The sequence below is a fragment of the Lodderomyces beijingensis genome (genome assembly GCF_963989305.1).
Source record: "Lodderomyces beijingensis strain CBS 14171 genome assembly, chromosome: 1".
Taxonomy (NCBI): Eukaryota; Fungi; Ascomycota; class Pichiomycetes; order Serinales; family Debaryomycetaceae; genus Lodderomyces; species Lodderomyces beijingensis.
In genome coordinates, this window is record NC_089970.1 from 1,545,366 (window position 1) to 1,565,881 (window position 20,516).

General features: G+C 46.3%; 11 protein-coding genes across 11 annotated transcripts; 7 read left to right on the forward strand and 4 right to left on the reverse strand. All coding sequences in view use genetic code 12, as the record gives it.

The window, feature by feature from the left end:
- Positions 1–182: 182 nt before the first annotated feature.
- On the forward strand, positions 183–863 carry LODBEIA_P06210 (mitochondrial 54S ribosomal protein uL6m; the record flags this gene model as incomplete). Its single annotated transcript, XM_066976562.1, has 1 exon — positions 183–863. One exon carries the CDS (start codon positions 183–185, stop codon positions 861–863), a length of 681 nt encoding a protein of 226 aa, XP_066827559.1.
- Positions 864–1,102: 239 nt separating this feature from the next.
- Positions 1,103–1,927, forward strand: LODBEIA_P06220 (mitochondrial 54S ribosomal protein uL3m; the record flags this gene model as incomplete). The annotated part of the gene is made up of 1 exon (XM_066976563.1): positions 1,103–1,927. The coding sequence occupies one exon, from the start codon at positions 1,103–1,105 to the stop codon at positions 1,925–1,927; it is 825 nt and encodes a 274-aa protein (XP_066827560.1).
- Positions 1,928–2,599: 672 nt separating this feature from the next.
- Positions 2,600–5,842, reverse strand: LODBEIA_P06230 (uncharacterized protein; the record flags this gene model as incomplete). Its single annotated transcript, XM_066976564.1, has 1 exon — positions 2,600–5,842. The coding sequence occupies one exon, from the start codon at positions 5,840–5,842 to the stop codon at positions 2,600–2,602; it is 3,243 nt and encodes a 1,080-aa protein (XP_066827561.1).
- A 980-nt stretch (positions 5,843–6,822) lies between these two features.
- Positions 6,823–7,053, forward strand: LODBEIA_P06240 (uncharacterized protein; the record flags this gene model as incomplete). The annotated part of the gene is made up of 1 exon (XM_066976565.1): positions 6,823–7,053. One exon carries the CDS (start codon positions 6,823–6,825, stop codon positions 7,051–7,053), a length of 231 nt encoding a protein of 76 aa, XP_066827562.1.
- Positions 7,054–7,133: 80 nt separating this feature from the next.
- Positions 7,134–8,147, reverse strand: LODBEIA_P06250 (uncharacterized protein; the record flags this gene model as incomplete). Its single annotated transcript, XM_066976566.1, has 1 exon — positions 7,134–8,147. One exon carries the CDS (start codon positions 8,145–8,147, stop codon positions 7,134–7,136), a length of 1,014 nt encoding a protein of 337 aa, XP_066827563.1.
- A 1,822-nt stretch (positions 8,148–9,969) lies between these two features.
- Positions 9,970–12,909, forward strand: LODBEIA_P06260 (uncharacterized protein; the record flags this gene model as incomplete). Its single annotated transcript, XM_066976567.1, has 1 exon — positions 9,970–12,909. The coding sequence occupies one exon, from the start codon at positions 9,970–9,972 to the stop codon at positions 12,907–12,909; it is 2,940 nt and encodes a 979-aa protein (XP_066827564.1).
- A 517-nt stretch (positions 12,910–13,426) lies between these two features.
- On the forward strand, positions 13,427–15,145 carry LODBEIA_P06270 (uncharacterized protein; the record flags this gene model as incomplete). Its single annotated transcript, XM_066976568.1, has 1 exon — positions 13,427–15,145. One exon carries the CDS (start codon positions 13,427–13,429, stop codon positions 15,143–15,145), a length of 1,719 nt encoding a protein of 572 aa, XP_066827565.1.
- A 300-nt stretch (positions 15,146–15,445) lies between these two features.
- On the forward strand, positions 15,446–16,690 carry LODBEIA_P06280 (uncharacterized protein; the record flags this gene model as incomplete). The annotated part of the gene is made up of 1 exon (XM_066976569.1): positions 15,446–16,690. One exon carries the CDS (start codon positions 15,446–15,448, stop codon positions 16,688–16,690), a length of 1,245 nt encoding a protein of 414 aa, XP_066827566.1.
- Positions 16,691–16,985: 295 nt separating this feature from the next.
- On the forward strand, positions 16,986–17,873 carry LODBEIA_P06290 (uncharacterized protein; the record flags this gene model as incomplete). The annotated part of the gene is made up of 1 exon (XM_066976570.1): positions 16,986–17,873. One exon carries the CDS (start codon positions 16,986–16,988, stop codon positions 17,871–17,873), a length of 888 nt encoding a protein of 295 aa, XP_066827567.1.
- Positions 17,874–18,014: 141 nt separating this feature from the next.
- LODBEIA_P06300 (uncharacterized protein) lies at positions 18,015–18,984 on the reverse strand (the record flags this gene model as incomplete). The annotated part of the gene is made up of 2 exons (XM_066976572.1): positions 18,015–18,681; positions 18,767–18,984. 2 exons carry the CDS (start codon positions 18,982–18,984, stop codon positions 18,015–18,017), a joined length of 885 nt encoding a protein of 294 aa, XP_066827568.1.
- Positions 18,985–19,361: 377 nt separating this feature from the next.
- On the reverse strand, positions 19,362–20,474 carry LODBEIA_P06310 (uncharacterized protein; the record flags this gene model as incomplete). Its single annotated transcript, XM_066976573.1, has 1 exon — positions 19,362–20,474. One exon carries the CDS (start codon positions 20,472–20,474, stop codon positions 19,362–19,364), a length of 1,113 nt encoding a protein of 370 aa, XP_066827569.1.
- Positions 20,475–20,516: the final 42 nt, after the last annotated feature.

The window sequence follows — 20,516 nt, forward strand, 5'->3', positions numbered from 1 at the left end:
GATGATGCCAGTGGTGGCTTCCCTTTATGCAAAAAATTATCATGAAACCCCCATGTGGTAGCGCGGGGTCCTCTCAACCACAGTACCAAAATTTTTCAAAAGACTTCCACCTTGAAAAGAAGTCCACGTTGAACGTCCAGCATATAAACGGCCAGTGCGTAGGTCAAGAGATAGATATTGGAATGAGCGTTCTAAGGGGTTTAGGCCGTGTTCAGACACGTGGCTTTGCGTCCTCAACCGCAGCGTTATCAAACATCGGCAAGCAGCCAATCAAGCTTATCGAAGGCACATCCTTCGCCATAGAAACGATTCCGCCGGAATTCTGCAGATCATTCGCCAAGAGAGACAAGGTGTATACGCTAGGCAGACAGGTCATCATCAAAGGTCCATTGGGCACGATACGAACCGAGATTCCGCAGTTCTTGAAAGTCCGGCCCTCGGAAGACGACCCGAGTCTATTAACGGTCAAGGTCGACAAACCAACCAACAAGCTACAGAAGCAATTCTGGGGCACCATGCGCTCGGCGATCCAGAACGCGGTGATCGGCACGTCCGAGGGCCACATGGCCATTGTCAAGTTTGTTGGAACCGGGTACAGAGCCATCTTGGAGAAAAACGCCAAGGGCCAGGATGTCATTGCGTTGAAGTTGGGGTTCCCATATACGCCAAAAGTCGTTATTCCCAAAGGGATCAAAGTCTCGAGCCCCAACCCTGCTCGATTGGTGATTGAAGGGTGCGACAAGCAGCAGGTGAAGTTGTTTGCTGCGGTGATTAGAGAATACAAGAAACCTGAGCCCTATAAAGGTAAGGGAATATTCGTGGACGACGAGACCATTGTGCTTAAGGAGAAGAAGATCAAGTAGGTGATGAACAAACCGACTTAGAACAACAATATCAACCTTACTGTATATACATATAAACCGCATAAACTGGTATAATTGGTGGATTTGATTGGATATAGGTTCCACGTTTGATCTCTCTGCGTGTTTGGCTGGACGTGCGACTCTTGCAAGAATTTTTTTTCACAATTTTTCACCATCGATCTCTTCACCATTAACCAACATCACCAACCACCAACCAACAAACAACTCGAAAGCAAACGATGATGGGCCTATCGCAGTGGCTGCCGAGCCACATCTTGCCCGCAATACGCCAGCAGATAAGAACCGCCGCGCAAATCACCTCGATCCACGCCGTAACGTCCATCAGAACCACGCCTCCCTCAAAACAACACACAATCGAAGAAGCCAACAAGCGGAAACAACTCTTGGACAGACCCGGTTTGTTCGGAATCAAGCGCGGGATGATGACGTGGTTCACGCCCCAAGGGGAACAGCACGCCGCCACCGTGATTGAGGTTGACTCTGTTGAGATTTTGGGCCACAAGACCCGCGAGCAATGGGGTTACGACGCCAATATCGTGGGCACCATCGACAAGCTCAAGAACGTGGCGCAACCGCAATTGAAGATGTTTGAGGAGGCGGGCACGGCGCCCAAGTTCAAATTCGGCGAGTTTCGCGTGCGCGATGGGTCGGGGTTGATCCCCGTGGGGACGGAGTTGAAGGCGGACTATTTCGCGGTGGGCCAGTTGGTTGACATCAAGGGGATTACAAAGGGGAAAGGGTTCGCTGGTGTGATGAAGAGATGGGATTTCAAAGGTGGCAGGGCCTCGCATGGTGTTTCGAAGGCCCATAGGAAGCCGGGTGCCACCGGTGGTAATCAGAACCCAGGGCGGGTCTTCCCAGGTAAGAAGATGGCTGGGAGAATGGGAGGTAAGAACCTGACTGATTTCAATAAGGAGGTGTTGCACACCGATGCTGACGCGGGCATCTTGATTGTCAAAGGGTGCATTCCTGGGCCGAACAAGAGTATAGTGCGAGTCGCCGATGCTATCAAGCTCTATGGAAAACGTATCGGCCAGACATAATTGCACACCAGAGGAGAAGTCATCTTGTCGTTTTTTGTATATAGTAATACACAGTAGCTTACTAGTTGGAGTAAATTCATACCTTCAACCACTAGAATACACTCACCCAACCACCCGCACAAGTCCAACAAACAACTTCCATTCTTTCCATACTTTTTGAACGAGGTAAATCACCAGACTAACACACTCCAAAAAAATATTTGAAAAAAATGAAAATGCAATGCTTGACGCTGCTCTAGCGAAAAAAAACAAATAAAAAAGGTTTCCAAAAATTCTTTTCATATGATACACCATTTGACTGAACGGAAGACAAGTCCCGGATGGTTCTGGGAAAAGACAAGAACCATGTTCGATTGGATTTGATCTCCTGGCGATGAAGAGGAAGAAGAGGAAAAAGAGGAAAAAGAGCGCATGCAAAATTTTTTTTGTTGAAGATTTGTTTCCTTTTATACTCGCGCCGTGCTCTCTAGAGATTATGACCTCTTCATCTAGGCGATGATTATTCGCCTACATGATCAATACTCTAAACAAGTCCCCCTACCCTTTTTATTCTTAAACTTACAACTACAGCAACGGCAATAACAGCAACGACAACCGGAAATCCAATTTAGTCTACACCTTTTATATTTTTCTCTTTTTTTTTTTTCGTTTCTCCTTCTTTTCTTCTTTTCTTCAATCGTCATCCATTTCAGAAGGTCTGATTAACCCACCGACTTGTAAGTCTTGTTCTCTTTGCTTTTTGGCAACTTCCAATTTCTCAATCTCCTTATCTTCAGCAAACATGTAATCGGTCGGGTCGCCGCCAAACTGTTTCAACTGAACAAGGAAATCCCTCAAGGTTGCTTTGAATTTGTTCAAATCGTTGTAGTTTGAAGTTAGCACTTTAAGAAAACTGGACAATTGTTCCGGTTGTAAGTTATCAAACGCCGACGACAATAGCTGCGAGAGGTATTGCTTGAGGAAATCGGCATTCGAAGTTCCAGCGGGCGCTTGGTCTGGTGTATAAAGTGGGCTCTTGATGACGTTATCCTGCACCAAGTGGATCAATTGCGCCAATAGCTGCGCCTGGTATCTGAACCCCGCCTTGTGGTCGGGCTGGGTGAAGACGTAAAATGTATCGGACAAGATTTGGAAGTAAAAGTTATCGTAAAATGCCTTTGTAAAGGGCGTGTCTCCCAACAGCTCCACGTTTTCAATCAAGTCCAACGTCAACGATAAGCCATTATCTTCAACTTCTCGGTTATTATGCTTGAAAGCCCATAATGCCGCGCTGATCAAGGATTGGAACGCATCGCCTGATAATTGCAACAACCCTTGGAAGGATCTAGCGTTGATCTCCTTCAATAGTTTGTAAAACTCTACCCTATGCTCAGGGTACTCAACAAAGTCATTCTTAATCATGTCCAAAGTGCATTCAAACACGCTCTGCAAGATGAGTACAACGCCATCGGGTATCAACCGGCCAACTTTGGCAGTCAACGCAGTTAAGCATCTCAAGACTTCGGCATCTCTGGCATCGGGAACGTTTGAGCTGTAATCTTCTAATACAGCACCAAACAAGGGCGTGGTCAAATCCCTCACCACTTCTTCCAAATTATCGGCTTGATTGATATATGTTTCAATCATCTTTAAGATTTCCTTCTTGATGGTACGCAATCCACGCACTTTTGGTGTCTTTGTAGCAATGATTCCTTCTTGTTCGACAGCCGTAGAGATCATCGAGGAAACAGCCTTGTATAGCGACAACATGTCCACGTACAAGCCGCCCAATTGCGAGTAGAAAGCAGGGCCCAAGGCCTTGCAAACGGCAACGTTGGTCTTGATAATATTGGCAATGATCTTGACTGTCTCTGTGTTTGTTAACAAGGCCGGATCTTGGCCTGCCTCTTGGATGATTGCCGTCCAAGCCATATTGGGCAAAGCCATCAACTCGCCAAGAAGTTTTTCGCGGGCCGCCTTGTCGGATTGAGCGCTCACGATTATGCCGCAAGCTTCGTAAAAAGTGTGCACTTGCTGCGGTTGCAAGTCTTCGGTGATGGATTGTATTTCTCTAATAATTTCATTGATAAATGGTTCGCGTTCAGCTGGCTGGGTTACAACAAAATGCTTCTTACATTTGATGGTAATTTTGATAAACGTGTCACAAGCCATATCTTGGACACCTTCATGGGTTTCGTGCATAAACTCAAAAAGTTTATTGACAACGGTTTTCAAAAATTTCCAATGTGCTTTTAAAAATCGGGGATACTGGCCAACAATGTACATTATATTCGAAGCAACAACTGCCTTGTTATCTTTGCCCCTCTTCATCTCGGTGAGGGAGAGCAAATCCTTGATGACATTGACCAAAAACCTCTTTTCCATATCCTCGTTCATGGCTCCTGAAATCGAGCCAATGGCCCAGCACAAGGTGTTGATATTTTGCCACGACCATTCGCTTTCATCGAGCTGTCTCGATAGTTTTTCAATCATGATTTGCTCGGTGTCAATGACATTCAAGTGGGTCAAGTAGACCAAAACTTCTCTCATCGACTTGTAGAGCTGGATGGTGTCACTTTCCTTCATCAACTCACGAACAATTTCACCTTCGTCATTCTCCACAATCAAGACTTCCTCTGGTCTTGCCATATTTTCAATCACCACCAATCTCAATCTCGATAATATCTCCGCGTATTGGTGTTGTCTTAGATTAGTGAATTTAGCAAGGATTGCTGGATCTGGAGCACCACCAGAGGAGCCGGGCCTTAAACTGTTTCCATAGGTCAACTGCATCATGGGACTCAACTCTTTGCTAGGCAAATCTCTTGTTTCTTGAAACAACAGGTAAACAAACACTTGCCACAAGTCTAGACACGTTTTGAACAATTCTCTTTCTTCGATTCTTGATAGTTGCAACAAGTAGTAGAATGAGTTTTGCAAAAGGTCCTTGGCATCTGGATGTCTTTCCAAGATGCTCAAGTGATTGTTCAAATAGGAGCATAAAAACATGGCCAAATCTTGCAAAAAGGATTGGTCTGCCGACGAGGCCACTTTGTAACTTTCTTTCAAGTTGGTCGAGACGGGCACAATGGAGTAGATTTGGTCCATGGCATTTTTGAAATATAGCAAAGTTTTCTCATTTTCACCGGGCAAGGTATTGATCTCGGTCAAGCACTTCAACGCAATGGCCCTGGTGTCGACGGGCGCAAGAAACTTGGTCGACAACAAGTCCAACAAGTTGGTTTGATAGATGTAGTTTGACGGGATCCATTGGATGTATTTCAACAATGCGTTCAAGGTAGCAATGATCAAGGACGATTTCGACGTCTTGTCCAAGACTTCGTAGCACAACTTGAAAATTTTTTCAAACTCATTCTTCATGCTTATCCTCAATTGCTGGGTCTTGGCCTGGGTCAATTGGTCCTGACTATAGTCAAACACTTCTTCGCTCAATAGTTTCAAGATGATCATGTTGTTTTCGCACACGTTAAACGACGATCTTGAACTGGCCACAATCTCGGGAATAAACTCCGACCAGTTGTGGGGCCACTCCTGCTTCAAAATGGACACCAAGGTCAAGTCGATCTTGTTGATCAATGCTCGCTGCGTTTCAAACTCGCTGTCGTTGTTGCACAACGAGATGATCATGTTGACAATAAAGTTTCTTATCCCGATCCTCTCATCCTCGGGGATGGTTTTCCACCTGTACTGGATCAATTTGTTCAAACACGACAAGGCGATATATTTCGACTGGCCGTTGTTCGAGTTGGACAAGATATTGTCGACAAACTTCCACGATTCCGGGTGTTCTTGGAAGGTATTTAGCACATGTTGCGCTTGCTTTTGGTTTTCGCCGGAGCCTTTGAAGAAGGCATCCACCGTCTGGTCAAAGAGGTTGATATCCAAATCAGTTGAGAAATCCAATATCGACTCCATTTTTACCCAAAAAAAAAGTCTCACGCCGTAAACCTCTCTACTACTAGTAGTTTTGTCTGGGGCAACGTCTCCTTGAGCTTTTCAAAAGGGGGGGTAAAAGAAAATTGAATAGATCTGGTGACGTGCTGATAGTGGAAACCAAAGGAAAAAAAAAACTCTCTCTCTGTCTCTCTGTCTCTCTGTCAGTAAAGGTACAAGGAGGGTGAGAAATGGGTGCGATGGGATTGCCCTTGCAAACTACAGTGGAGATATAAGGCGAAATCTAAAACTTGCAAATGTCAACGCCGATAAGTTCAGGGAGGCGGGATCTGGCAATGAGATTTGCCTCTATTGGTGGGTGTGTTTTAGTCTAGTTACTGGTGTGTGGGGGGGCCCTCCAGTTGGCGGTTGTCAGTTTGCTGAAGAGGGCCTCTTTTTTCTCCCCCTTCCTCTCGCCTCTCGACTGCTGCCAGGTAAAGGAAAATGGCCTACTATTTGCCACCACCAAGCAGGGCGCGAGCCAGCTACAAGGACCGGGAAACAAGTAGAGGTTCTACCAGTAGACGTTCACGTGAGTTGGCAGGAATGTTGCTTCTTCCGGGGTGGGAACAAGCTAAGACGCGTAGCCGTAGAAGTTGCCACTGCTGTCGACAGCGAATATTGGTTGGGAGTTTGAAAAAGAGTTTTGCAACCAAATTGTGCCAGCTTGGTTCAAAATGCATCCAAAAAACACTCTCCACCTCCTTGCGTTTGTAAGAACGCCATGGTTGAGTCCGTAGACCAGTCAAACCACAGTTGGTTAGCACTAAGGACGGATAGCGTAGACACAATACACCAGGAAATCGCCGAATTTACAACGCAAGCAGTGCACACTCCACTTCACGTTATTGGTGCTGGTGCAACCCAATTGGCAAGTCTTGAATTTATACGTATTCACTATTTACTATTTACTATATTCTATATATTGTGTTCTAGGGGGACCCCGCAGCCTACGGCTCGAGATGAAGATCCTGCAGAGCTGCAAGGAGATTGCCGTGGAGAAAGTTGTTTGCGCGGTGGATGCGATCAATTTGCCGAGGGAGAAACTTGCATTCTTGATCTGGAGCTTACCTGGCTGCTTGGACACGATGATTGCCGCTGCCGATAGAGACGGAGACGGAGATTTACGTGGAATTGATGCTGCGTTCCAGGAGCTTGTCAACAAAACAGGTGCTCTCAGCAAGTTTCGATAATAAAAATGCTATATATATTGACTACTTATCATTACTTTCCCTCTTTTTTTCCCTCTTTTTTGCTCTTCGTTGATGCCAGTTTACTTTGTAGCAAAAGCAACACCCTTTTCAATGTTTTTGCTCAATTGGTCAATGGCAACTTGCAACAACTTCTTCTCATCGTCGTTAACCTCGTTCAAGATATCGTACTTGACCTCTTCGATACCGTCCTTGCCCAAGACAACCGGCAAGGAGAAAAAGTCCAAACCGTTGACCAATGTCTTGGCCTCGGCAGCACCTTTAATCTTGGAGTCCAAGTTCAAGTAGGTGCATTCGACAATGCCGGTTTCACCGCTAACGGCCTTCAAGATTTGCTCAGCCAATCTGTAACCGGCATAAGCCATGGACAAGGTGGCGGAGCCAGCACCATTCTTGGCCTGGACAACTTCGTCGCCACCAAATTGGACTCTGTGGATCAAGGCCTTCTTTTGCTCCTCGTTCAACTCACCGTAGTACTTTTTGGTGGAGCCAAGCGAGTACAAGGGCACAATGGTTTCGCCAGAGTGGCCACCAACCACGCGCACGTTAAAGTCCGAGGGCTTGGTGTCCTGGGGGAACAACTGCGAGATAAAAGTGTTGGCTCTGACAATGTCCAAAGTAGTGACACCAAACAATCTCGAGGGGTCATAGACACCCTTCTTCTTTAAAGTTTCCGCAAAAATGGGCACAGTTGAGTTGACGGGGTTGGAAATCACCAAGACAAACGCTTTTGGGCTGTTTTCAGCAATGCCCTCGGCCAAGCCTTGACAGATGGAGGCATTGATGTTGAACAAGTCGTCTCTGGTCATGCCTGGTTTTCTTGGAACACCAGCGGGGATAATGACAATGTCGGAGCCTTTCAAAGCGGCAGCCAAAGCAGTCTTGTCTTCTTTGGACGAGGGCAAGTACGACTGCGTCTTGGAGTCAGAGTTGATGTGGCCCAAGTCGGCGCCAACACCTGGCACATTGACGACATCAAACAAGGCCAATTCGTCGACTTTGGCGTTCAACTTGACCAACAAGGACAAAGGCTGGCCAATCCCACCAGCGGCACCTAAAACTGCAACTTTAACCATTGTGTGTTGAGCAAAAAAAAAAATGAAATATGAATATAGAAATAGAATACGAGCTCAATTGACTTTTTATCGAAAAAGTTTTGCTTCGCTTCGTGATAGTAGTATAGCTCAAAATTGGCTGTCGAGAGGGAGAAAAAGTGGGCGAGGTTGTGGGCCCCCTTTTATACAAATCCCCAAACTTAGCAAAAATAGTGCCAGGAGAGTGTACCCTGAGGTTGAACAACATGTGGGAAATTATTCACCGCTTCCCCATATTTTGCACCCGTATGCACGACCCCGGTGCGTCTGCCAATTGTTGCCAACGGAAAGGGAAAGGTGCGGTGCGGTGCGGTGGCTCCGTGATTCGCCGGCAGCAGCCTCCTTCTTTTTCCGGGGTCAACGCACGTGACGCGCACACCACCGGGACTTGTCTCTGGCGCCAAAAGTGTCAAACCTCGGCACACGCTGTGTTCTTTCTTCTTGTCTGGAATTCTTGTTTCGACGTTTGCCATGAAACAAACCGGGGGATGTCTCTTTTTCGTAGCCTTGTTTTGTCTCTCAAGCAGTCGAGCTGGCTCCACTGCTTGAGGGAGCTAGCTCAATTGTCATGGGCCCAATGTATACTGCAATCTCACTCTTGCTTGCAAAATTGGCGCTGGTGTGTGCACGTGACATAGACTTTGCACATATCCACTTTGTTGCAACAACAACCGCAAATAACCAGCTGGTGCGTCCACTGTGGTAAAACACGAGGAACAAGATCTTGAGCCACTGACACGCTCAAACTTTGAAAAAAGTAGAAGGAAAAAGAGAGAAAACAAACACTTGTATCCTCTGGAGGTAAAAAGAGAGCAAAGTACAGATAGAACGGATGCAACTTGTCTCGACCCCAAGTGGGAAGAATGGCCGTCTACAACAATTGGTGGCTTGTCAATCCACCTCAGACGTAGAGCTTAGGGCCTTGCGGTCCTCGTGGCCATTCTCGTGGTCCACCACCAGCTCTTCTTTCTCCTCCTAAAGTGACTGTGTTTCTGCTGCAAACGCGAATACTTAGCTATCAGTTCCAAAGAATACCCTGTCCTCATGAGCTCCAAGAAGACACGAAGGCCTGTTGGTGGATATTTTTTTTTGCTTTGTTTTTTGGCTTGTCGCTTCATCTTGTTTCTTTTCGAGGCGAGGTTGCCGTGACCAGTAACTGCTGCTACTGTCACCGCTACTGTCACTGCTCTGCACAGCTTTGTATAACGGAGACCTGTCTGCCTCCGACTGCAACGAGAGGTGTGATTCCAAGATAAGGACGTGTAACCTCGAAGGAACAGTCGGAACAGAAGGTTTTCGGTTTTTTTTTACTTTTGCTTGAGTTGCAGTGACATTTCCCTCCTCCCTACGCCTTCCCGCCCATGGAGAGAGCTTATCTACTACTTATCTACTACTTAGTTCGCTTTAACAGTCAAATTAAACCGACATTGGCGGGAGGAAGGGGTGGTGAATGTATGACGACGTCATAGTCTTTTGGTTTTTTTGGGTGTGGAGGAGATTTAGTCGTCTCTCTATTTCTCCGTTTCTCTCTATTGCTACATCTCCAACTTACAATCCAAGATACAGATCTCATCAACAACGCAGATATCTATCATCGTATCACACTAGACTCGCTGGACTTCTTGCTATATGTGTTTATATATATATACATATATATCAGCATAGATCCGTCCCCAATTTAGATTTGCAACATACTTGTTCTGCTACAGATTTCTTACTTGAGATTCTTAGCGTACTTGCTACTACTAGAGAAAATACACACACACACAGAGATAAGCACTATTACAACGATAGATACTGAAGGATGACGGCGGCAACTGCTTCTCCTACGTCTCCACCACTGCGAAAGACTTCGGAAGGACCGCCTTCTCCGTATACCGAGTCCGAACCTCCGTCGCCGCTCGCAGCCCCCGACCGGTTGGCCAGCCAGGATCTTACCAACACGTCACCAGCAAATTCGCCACCATCGTCGTCGTCTCCACACTCAAGGGAACACCGGAGGCAATCGTCCATAAACTCGAGCGATGACGATCCTTACGCGTTGGCCGAAAAGTACTATGGCGACCACAAGAAAAAGACATTCAGCAAGAACTCGCCCCTATCGCGAGTTCGAACTTTCAGTACATTTGAAAGCAAAGCTTCCAAAAAGGAATTTTTGAGAAAGTTGAACGATTTGAACCCATTGTCGGACACAATCAAGGAAGCGTCTGAACCGCCAAGCTCGGAAGTACCTTCCAAGTCGCCCTCGCCACCGGTGCTTCCCTCAGGTCAGGCTCGTGCTCCTCAAAAGAATAAACCCCATTTCAACTTGGACATGTCCTTGCATGCCGATGATGACGGTCATTCTGCCGACGACGACGACGACGACGACGATGACGAGTCGGATGAGTTTGATGATACACACAGTGAGAATCGTTTCTCGCAAAAAAGGTACCCCCACAATCCTCCAGCGGAAGAAGTGTCGCCCTCTGCTGAAGTTGCTCCTTTTCCGCGTGCTGCTACTGCCACAGACAATCACAATGGTTTCCCGCAAGATGACATGACTGCTTTGCAAAGGCAAACTATCGGAAACTTGAATAACAATAATGGTAACACCAGCAACGGCTTGAAAAAGAAACCTTCGATTGTGCCGCTTTATGAACTTGCCGACCAGTCAAACGAGTCTGTTAAGCAGAATCCCATGCATTTTAGAAGAGCATCGATGGACGATACCATCATCCGGCCAAAGAAGTACTACATCAGCGACGTCCAAGACACGTTGAAAGAGTTGTTGGCCAACGAGGATACCGATAACAATTGCCAAATAACTATTGAAGATACCGGGCCAAAAGTGTTGCGGCTCGGAACTGCCAACTCCAATGGCTATAAGCAAGCATCGATTAGAGGCACCTACATGTTGAGTAATCTATTGCAGGAGTTGACCATTGCAAGTAGATTTGGCAGAAACCAAATCGTTTTGGACGAGGCCAGGTTGAATGAGAACCCCGTGAATAGAATGAAGCGGCTCATTTCGACTTCATTTTGGAAAAGTTTAAGCAGACGCGTGACTGCGGAAAACATTGTCGACATGTCGAGAGACACAAAGATTAAAGAGCATTGGGTCGATGAACAGGGCAAAGTGCACGAGAACCAGGAAAGCCACAGGATTTATGTGCCCCACGATAGGAAAGATCAATATGACTTTTTCAACAAGATCAAAAACTCTAGAAAAGATATCCACTTGGACGTGCAGTACTTGCCCGAGAAAATAGACGCCGACTATATCAAATCCATCAACAAGAAACCAGGCTTGTTGGCGCTCTCTACCAAAGAAAACCCCGAAGATCCTACAAACCCCACTAGCTGGCCCTATATTGTCCCAGGTGGCAGGTTCAACGAGTTGTACGGCTGGGATTCGTACATGGAGACCCTCGGGTTGTTGACTGACGTTTCCCCTGCCCACAATTTGGAACATTTGGAGCTTGCAAGAGGAATGTGCGAGAATTTTATTTACGAAATCCGGTACTATGGCAAGATATTAAACGCCAATAGATCATACTATTTGGGTAGATCGCAGCCTCCGTTTTTGACCGATATGGCCTTGCGAGTATTCAACAAGACCATCGAAGTCGACCCGGGCTCAATGAATGATGCACTTGATTTCCTTCGCAGAGCAACCCTTTCAGCTATAAAGGAGTACGAGACAGTATGGTGTTGTGAGCCCAGATTAGATAAAAAGACGGGATTATCGTGCTACCACCCTGAGGGGAAAGGTATCCCCCCGGAGACAGAAGCCTCGCACTTTGATGCTGTGTTGAAACCATACGTGGAGAAATATGGCATACTGCAGCCGGAATTTATTGAAAAATACAATAATGGCGAGATCAAGGAGCCGCAGTTGGATGAATATTTCTTGCACGACAGAGCAGTGCGGGAGTCGGGGCATGATACTTCGTACCGATTAGAAGGTAAATGCGCTTATTTGGCCACTGTTGATCTCAACTCGCTTCTTTACAAGTACGAAAATGACATTGCCTTTTTGTTGCTGACCTTTTTCCACGACGAATTGCGAGGCCCCGACGGCAAAACCCATTCCTCCGAGCTTTGGATCGAGAGGGCAAAGCAGAGAAAGCAAAATGTTGACAAGTATCTCTGGTGTGAAGAGGACTCAATGTACTACGATTACAACGTACACACGGAAGAGCAAAACAATTACGAGTCGGCCACCACGTTCTGGCCCTTGTATTCGAAATTAGCCTCCGATGAACAAGCAGCGAAATTAGTCCACGACTCGATTCCGAAATTTGAAGAGCACGGTGGACTAGTTGCGGGAACTTTGAAATCGAGAGGTGAAGTTGGCTTGCGTCGACCATCACGTCAATGGGACTTCCCCTTTGGTTGGGCGCCACAGCAAATTTTGGCTTGGATCGGGCTAGCTAATTACGGATACCTTGGAATCGCAAGAAGATTGGCTTACAGATGGTTGTTTATGATGACCAAGTCCTTTGTCGACTATAACGGTGTTGTTGTTGAGAAATACAACGTTACAAAAGGAGCTGTTCCGCATAGAGTTGATGCCGAGTACGGCAATCAAGGTTTAGATTTTAAAGGTGTTGCCACTGAGGGTTTTGGCTGGGTTAATGCTTCCTACTTGATAGGACTAACCTTTTTGGATCTTTATGCTCAAAGAGCTTTGGGTGCATTGACCCCACCCGCTATCTTCTTTAAGAACTTGCATCCTAATCAAAGAAAAGGATACGAGTAAGAAAAAAAAAGGAGAATGCTGTTTTCAAAAAAAAATGGGCTCTCGGACCCCCGGTGGAGAATCAGAGAAGATCTTGTCTGGGGTTTATGGGTGACTTACACCATTTAATAGATTCAAAGTTTGATAGTATAATTTTTTTTTTTACAGGAAAGTAAATGATGACAATTTAGAATTGACAATTGTGTAGACTTGCTCTTGGACACCATACTTGTAGTGGCAAGGGAAAGGACCAATACCTGTAATGGCCAACCAGTGGGCCAAATTTGTCCAAGTAGAATACAAACCTACCCGGCTCACAACTCAAGGTCACGTGCAATTTCATCGAACCGAAAATTTCCTATTTGGGCTCTTTTAATTTTTCCGACGTGCGGCGCGACACGAGGCAGAACAATTGAGAGTTGAAATACCCGAAGCCTTAGCTAGCTTATCTTCCAACATATCCATAGCCAGATATATCACATAATTGAAACAAAAGGCCCACGGTTTACCCCAAACACAAGTAGAATAAAGGTTGCAGATGTCCCTTGGCGTTTACAATGGTGCGGCAGATATATCATCCGGTGATCACGACGATGATGATGATGGAGTTGGGCATGGAGTAGGTCACGGTGATGGAAGGGAAGTCGTCTTACCTGATAATAGGTCACAGCCACCAGCAGCGGCACGACATGACGCGCGGCATGTTGTTGCGTCGGAAATTAGCGACTCTGATGACGACATCGACGACGACGACGACGACGACGACGATGAGGATATGGATGAGGAAGAATACGACGGCATAGACGAACGGATCAGGATTGGAACCGTGACGGCGGCAACAGAGGTGAACCAGGCGGAATCAGATGAATTATCCGACGACATGTCCGATTACTCAACGGACAACTCGCACGATATCGACCGTGTCAACAGCACAATCGAGTCCATCACACCTGAGCTAGTGGCGCAAACGAGGAGATTCTTGAAACGTGAAGGAAGCACCCGGTTTTTAGAAGAATATCTACCTACAACGGCCCGCTCTCGAGATATCATCCGCTTGATTGCGCAATTGGGGTTCGTCATGAAACGATTGCCCGCTGAGGACTCGGACGAGTCGAACTTGATGGACTACGTCAACGTGCTCAACCATGCCATGATGAAAGTAGTCGCCGAGCGAGATCGACTAGAGCACGTGTCGACGTTTGAGGACGCGTTGCAGTTGATCAACAAGAGCAACAAGATCTTGATCATCACCGGCGCTGGCATATCGACCAGCTTGGGAATCCCCGATTTCAGATCTTCCAAGGGGTTCTATTCCATGGTCCAGCATTTGGGGCTACTGGATCCGCAAGAAGTGTTTGATTTGGAGATTTTCAACTCTGACCCAAATTTATTCTACCTGATTGCGCATATGGTTCTACCACCAGAGAACACGTATAGTCCCTTGCATTCATTTGTTTATCTATTACAGCACAAGGGGAAGCTTCTTCGAAATTATACTCAAAATATCGATAATTTGGAAAGCTATGCTGGGATACTTCCGCAAAAAATTGTTCAATGCCATGGATCTTTCGCTACTGCAACCTGCATGACGTGCCGTACTCAGATTCCAGGTGAAAAGATCTTTGACAAGATACGCAGCAAGCAGATTCCATATTGTCGACAATGCGAGTTGACACGAAAGAAGTTGCTCAAAAGAGACGAGGATGCTTATATACCCGAGAATTTCGGCGTTTATAAACCAGACATCACTTTCTTTGGCGAGGCTTTACCGTCAAGATTCCACGACTTGGTGTTGAAGGATATCGCTGAGTGCGATTTGTTGATTAGCGTGGGGACATCGTTGAAAGTTGCGCCCGTGGCAGATATCGTCGACAAGGTGCCGCATCACATCCCGCAGATCTTGATCAACAAGGACCCGATCGACCATTGCAATTTCGACGTTAGTCTCTTGGGGTATTGTGATGACGTCGCTGCCTTGATATCGCATCGACTAGGTGACGACTGGCTGTTGCCGCATGAGCAATATGAGAAAATTAGACTTTCAAACGGCGAGAATTTGCGGATAGAGTTGGTGGATCTGCATTTGCGCGAATACGAAATAGTCAACCTTGACCAAGAACAGGTTATGAAGGAGAAAGTTATAGCTGCTGAGCATGGCCGTGATGAAGCAACTCGACCGGAAAAAGGAGGAGAAGAAAAAGAAGAAGAAGAAGAAGAAGATGATGATGATGATGATGATGACAGCGACATCATTTAAAGTAGAAAAAATCTAGTCAGCTGGGTCTGACTCAAGTGGGAAGGTATAGCAAGTAAAAGGCTGACTCCTGGTTTCTCCTCATCATTTCCAAGTGATTAAATCTTGCATCGGAACTCGTTGTATCTTGAATGTAGTGTTGAAAGAAACCTCTCTTCAACTCCCCTGCCACCACGATTTTTTTGCGCGTATAGGCGGGGACATCATCGAGATCCATTTGCGCACCGTCTCATTTTTTTTTTTTCAATTTCCATATTCCATCCCACAAATCCTGCTTGAAAAGAGGTACTTTTGAGCTTAAGCATGCAACTGCCGAGATATCTACCTAGTTTAAGGGCCGTTTCTCGATTGGGGAAAGTGAGCCGGAGATGCTTCCATTGTTCAGCCAAAGTTTCGTACCTCAAAGATCAAGGTGAAGACCAAGGGCAAGGTCAAGGTACTATTGACCTTGAATCAGCTTTAAATGCGTGGAAAAGTGAACAGCCTCCAACTGGAAACTCAAATGATAAATCTGATGGAGTCAGCTCCTCGGCTCCTCCAGAATCACAACCACGTCAAAGCTTTTCCAAAGCATCGGAGTTTGAATCGTTATCGTCGCTAATCAAGAGCGCATCAAGTGCAAGACAAACTAAACGACCAACAGCAAGAAAATCGGGGGAATACGGGTTTGATTTAGAGTCGTTGCTTTCTACACGCAACTGGAATTGGAGACGGAAACTGGCGAAACCGGCATCGCCAAGCTTCCGAAGCAGAGTCACGATCCAGTCCATAGACAGCGAATTGCGGGATCAGTTGAATTCGAAGTGCCACGATGCGTTACGCCCCACCCTTGACATTTTCAGCCTGATGCCAACCGCAGTTGAAGTCTACCAGTTCTATATGGAGCTCGTGGGCGGCTTGCACGACCAGTTGAACTCGAAATCCAGCAAATTGGTCAAGAACGACATATACCTCAAGGACACGTTGGACGAAGTGAGCCGGAGCGAATGGACGCTGAAATATACGGAGCTCATCGACGCCATCAGCAGCAAAAGCAACCAAAACGCAAGGTCGCCCTTGATGAACCTACTTTCGTTCCCGATCATCACCAACCACGTACTCAAGATCTTGGGCTCGAGATTCTTCCAAGCAGAGTTGGCAATGACGATCTTCAACTTGTTGAAGCTGGACCTACACTTGCACACCATAAGCTGCAACCAGCTGACATACAACCAAATCTTGACCATCTTGTGGATCTACTACGGCAATGTCGACTTGATGGAGTTTGAAAAAACCTACCAAGAAATGAAGCTTTTGGGCTTTCGTGGCGATTTCGCCACCTACAACATTCTCAGAGTTGCCATTGACGAATACGGCGGCTTGAGATGGGGCATTTCCAAGTTCAATGACTCGGGTTCTCGAGTCATGACCCGCGAAGATAATGCCAGAGTCGCATACCTCAAGAACGAAGTGGAAGCGTTGAAATCCGAGCTCAAAAACAGCCCCTTGTATGAGCCCACACCCGATGAGCTCTCAAAACAATTCCGCAATTCCTGGAGGACCTTCTGATGACAATCTGTCATCTATATATGTATATAAATACTGTAAGCCTTGCACTTGTCCATCTTATACCGTTCTTGGTGGCTGGTCTTTCAAGCAAAAATCTGTGCAGTTCATTTTTGGACCCATGCGCACGACCCTGGTTATTTACAAAACTCGGTTCCAAAAGTAGCTACAGGTACCCGCTATCAGTGGTACAACTACAAGTACAACTATTTACTCGTTACCGATACAGTCGTTTGACAGGAGCAGAAACAATAGGTGAGCTCGGAAGTCATACTTGAGGAAGCAAAACAAAAGCACAATGTCTCAGTTCGAATCGTTCTTGGAGAACTACAACCGTGGCAGCTATACGGGGAGCTCGGCGACGGGGGCAGGTGGCCACAACGGCGCCAATATCAAACGGGAGAGCTTTGATGAGTTCTTGGGAAACTCTCTGGATATCAAGAAGCAACTATCGCAATCATTTGGTGGCGGCGGCAGTGGCGGGCTAAGCGGCGGTGGACTCGGTGGTAGTCTTGGTAGTGGAGGAATAGGAGGCGGAGGCGGCAGTCTTGGCTCAATGAACACAGCGCTTCATTACGGAGGCGGGATATCCAAACCGCACTCACGGAGAAACTCGGCTTACATCAAGCCGCAAGAAACAAGCGATGCTGAGGATAACGATGACGACGACGGCGCAGGAGGCGCCGACGCGAAAGACCAGGGAAACGAGCGGAAGCGAAGAGACAATATAAACGACAAGATCCAAGAACTCTTGAAGCTAATACCTAGTGAATACTTTGCCACTACCCAGAAAGACGAGCCGAGCAGAAACGAGCCTAGTCCCGGTGAGAAATCGCCCAGTGAAGAAGACATCAACAACACCGTGAGCAAGACCGGCACCAAAGACGGCAAGCCCAACAAAGGGCAAATCTTGACTAAATCCGTCGAGTACTTGCAGAATCTACAGAATCTCATCGACGAAAACAACCGCAAGGAAGTCGAGCTTATCCTCAAGTTGGAAAGCTTGAAGTTGAAACACAAGAATGGAGGCCAGGTGCAAGAAGGGGTACCTGTTCGCATAGGCTATACTAGTGCTGAGCGAGCCTTGGGTGAAATTGGTGTCGGACCATGCTCTGAGGATTATTTCAAGAACATCTTGGTGCGGAGTGCCAATTCAAGCAAATCAGGAAGAAAGAATAGCTCGTAGTAAGAAAAAAAAAAAAAGAGAGAAGCAACAAAGATTTACAAGGTGTGTTCTTCACGGAATATTCTATCTCATGTGTGTGTGTGTTTTGTTCTATTATCGTTATCATTTATAAAGCTTTGTTTTAGGTGGTTGGGACATAGTTCACTTGCGTTCGAAACTGTCTAGTTTCTTAGTCCGGCCCAATCGTTCAAGAGCATCGGCATCGTCACGCAACATATACGCTGGCAAATGGCTTGCACCACCCGCGACACCACCAGCGGCGCCATCAGCGGCAGGGATTTGCAATTTGGGATTGGGCACAGTGTTATTCATGCCCCCAAGGCTGGTATACCCCAAATCATACAAGGAGCAGTACTCCACGTTTGTCCCCACCAAGAAATCCCAGATTTCAACGTAATGCCAGTCTAAAATAGGGTGTATTCTCAAGAACTTGGGCCAGTCATGATCAGTGCACTGTTCCTCAGTCAACTGCTGGCCGTGCGGGTCTGTGTATCTTATCCCCACAACCACCGACTTGATCTTGGGGTTGACTTCATCTAGATAATGCTGGAACCCATGTTGCATGGAGTCCTTGAGCGTGACGGGGTTGAGATGGTAGTATTGTGTAGATTGTTCTATGAATGCAGTCAATTCCGGAAATGGCGTCTCCGCGTTGACGTACACGGAATCTAGCTTGTAATCGTGGGGTATTAGCACATTCTTACTGGTGCATTCACTTTTCCACTTCTTGTATATGGTGGCTAACAAAAGTATAAGCATGACCAAACAGTCCTTACCGCCATTGTACGAAATCGCAATCTCTTCAAGTCTGCAATGAAATAAAAATAGTGATAACGTTAGTAACTCTAATTCCAATATCCGCTTGATAAAAAAAAAACCATTTTTAAACATACCCATGTATACTTATTGCATTCTCCATTCGGTTCATCGACCTGGCGATTTTCTCCTTGACGCGCTGGCGTAGCTTGGAATCATACTTGTATCCCTTGTGTCGTTTCGGTACCAACCCCGTGGGTAAATCGTCGTTTTGAAAAGCAAGTATGAGGTTATAGCATTCCTCGCATCTTCTTAGGAATCCCTGTTGTTGCTGTGTTAGGTCTTGACTTGTCATGTTAGTGCTCTCTCTCTATCCTAAGTACTCTTTCTTTTTGTTATTGTTCTTGTTGTTGTGAAGATGTTGAGGTGTTTCGGTATATTTGTTGTTGTTGAAAGCTTGGTCAAAAGTGGATCTATCCAATTTTTTTAATCCCGATGGTATTCCGAGCGTGGAGATTGCAAAATTTCATACTGCCTTTTTTTTTAAATCATTTTCAATTCTTTTTCATTCAACCGGTACAGTTCGGAAAAACCATGAAGTTGTATCTAAAGCTGGAGCTGTAGCAATAGGGTGGGTGAAAAGATATAGAGGAAGCAAACTTTGAAATTCACATTTAACATATTAACAAGAGATTCCTATATCTATGGTTTTTTTTTTTGGTATCAAGTCTCTCAGCTGAAAAACTTGGCCATATTCTTCTTCTGCTTCTCCTTCCTCTCCTTGATTTGAAGCTTGACATCCTGAAGCCCCTTCTTGATAGCAGGATCACTAGGCTCCAAAGCCAAGGCCTGTTCGAAGTACAGTTGCGCACTTTCTTCATCCTTAGCTAAAAGATAACCCGATCCTTTACGGTACAAGGCTTTGACTTTGGATTTGGCATCGATATTGTCGGTGCTCAATGCCTGGTCAGCAGCAGCGACGGCGGCTCTGCCCTTTTTCAACTTCAACGCCACGAGTGCCTGGTTCAACGAGCACGAGACTTTCAACTTGTTGCGTTCTTGCAAGTCGGCTTCGCTCAAGTTCGAAGGGAAGTAATCGTCGATATAACTGGTGGCCTTGCGGTACTTGTCAAACGATTTTTCCAATTTCCCCTCTTTCAAAAGTTTCGTGCCGATATCTTTAATCTTGGACACGGCATCAAACACCGACTGCGGCGAGTTGACGTCGATGTTATCGTTATCGCCCAAAACTTCTTCAAACGTGTCCCCCGTGCCGTCGTCTACGCCGGCATCAGAGGTCAATTGATAGTCCTGCGGCAATTGTCCACAATCGGCAATCTTCCACTCCTCCAATGGCTTATCTCCGCTGTCCTTCTCGCTTCGTTCCAATTGGCGCACGATGGACTTGCCCTGCACAACTTCGCCAAATACAACATGCTTGCCATTCAAATGCGGGGTGGGCACGGTAGTAATGAAAAACTGCGATCCGTTGGTGTTTGGTCCGGCATTAGCCATGGATAACAAAAATGGCTTATCGTGCAACTTCTCAAAGTTTTCATCTTCAAATTTCTCGCCATAGATGGACTCTCCCCCAGTGCCGTTGCCATGGGTGAAGTCTCCTCCTTGGCACATGAAGTCCTTGATGACTCTATGGAAAATCGAGTCTTTGTAACTCAATGGCTTACCGGAAACTTTGGAGTTGCCCGCTTCCCCCGTGCACAATTGTCTGAAATTCTCCACGGTTTTCGGCACTACTTCGTCGTACAACTTGAACACTACACGTCCCTTGGGCTTGCCATTGCAAGAAAGGTCAAAGTAGACTAAACTGTTGGTCTTGCCGGTCATTGCAACCCTTGTTGAAGCGGTGAATGGTGTAAAGGATGGGTG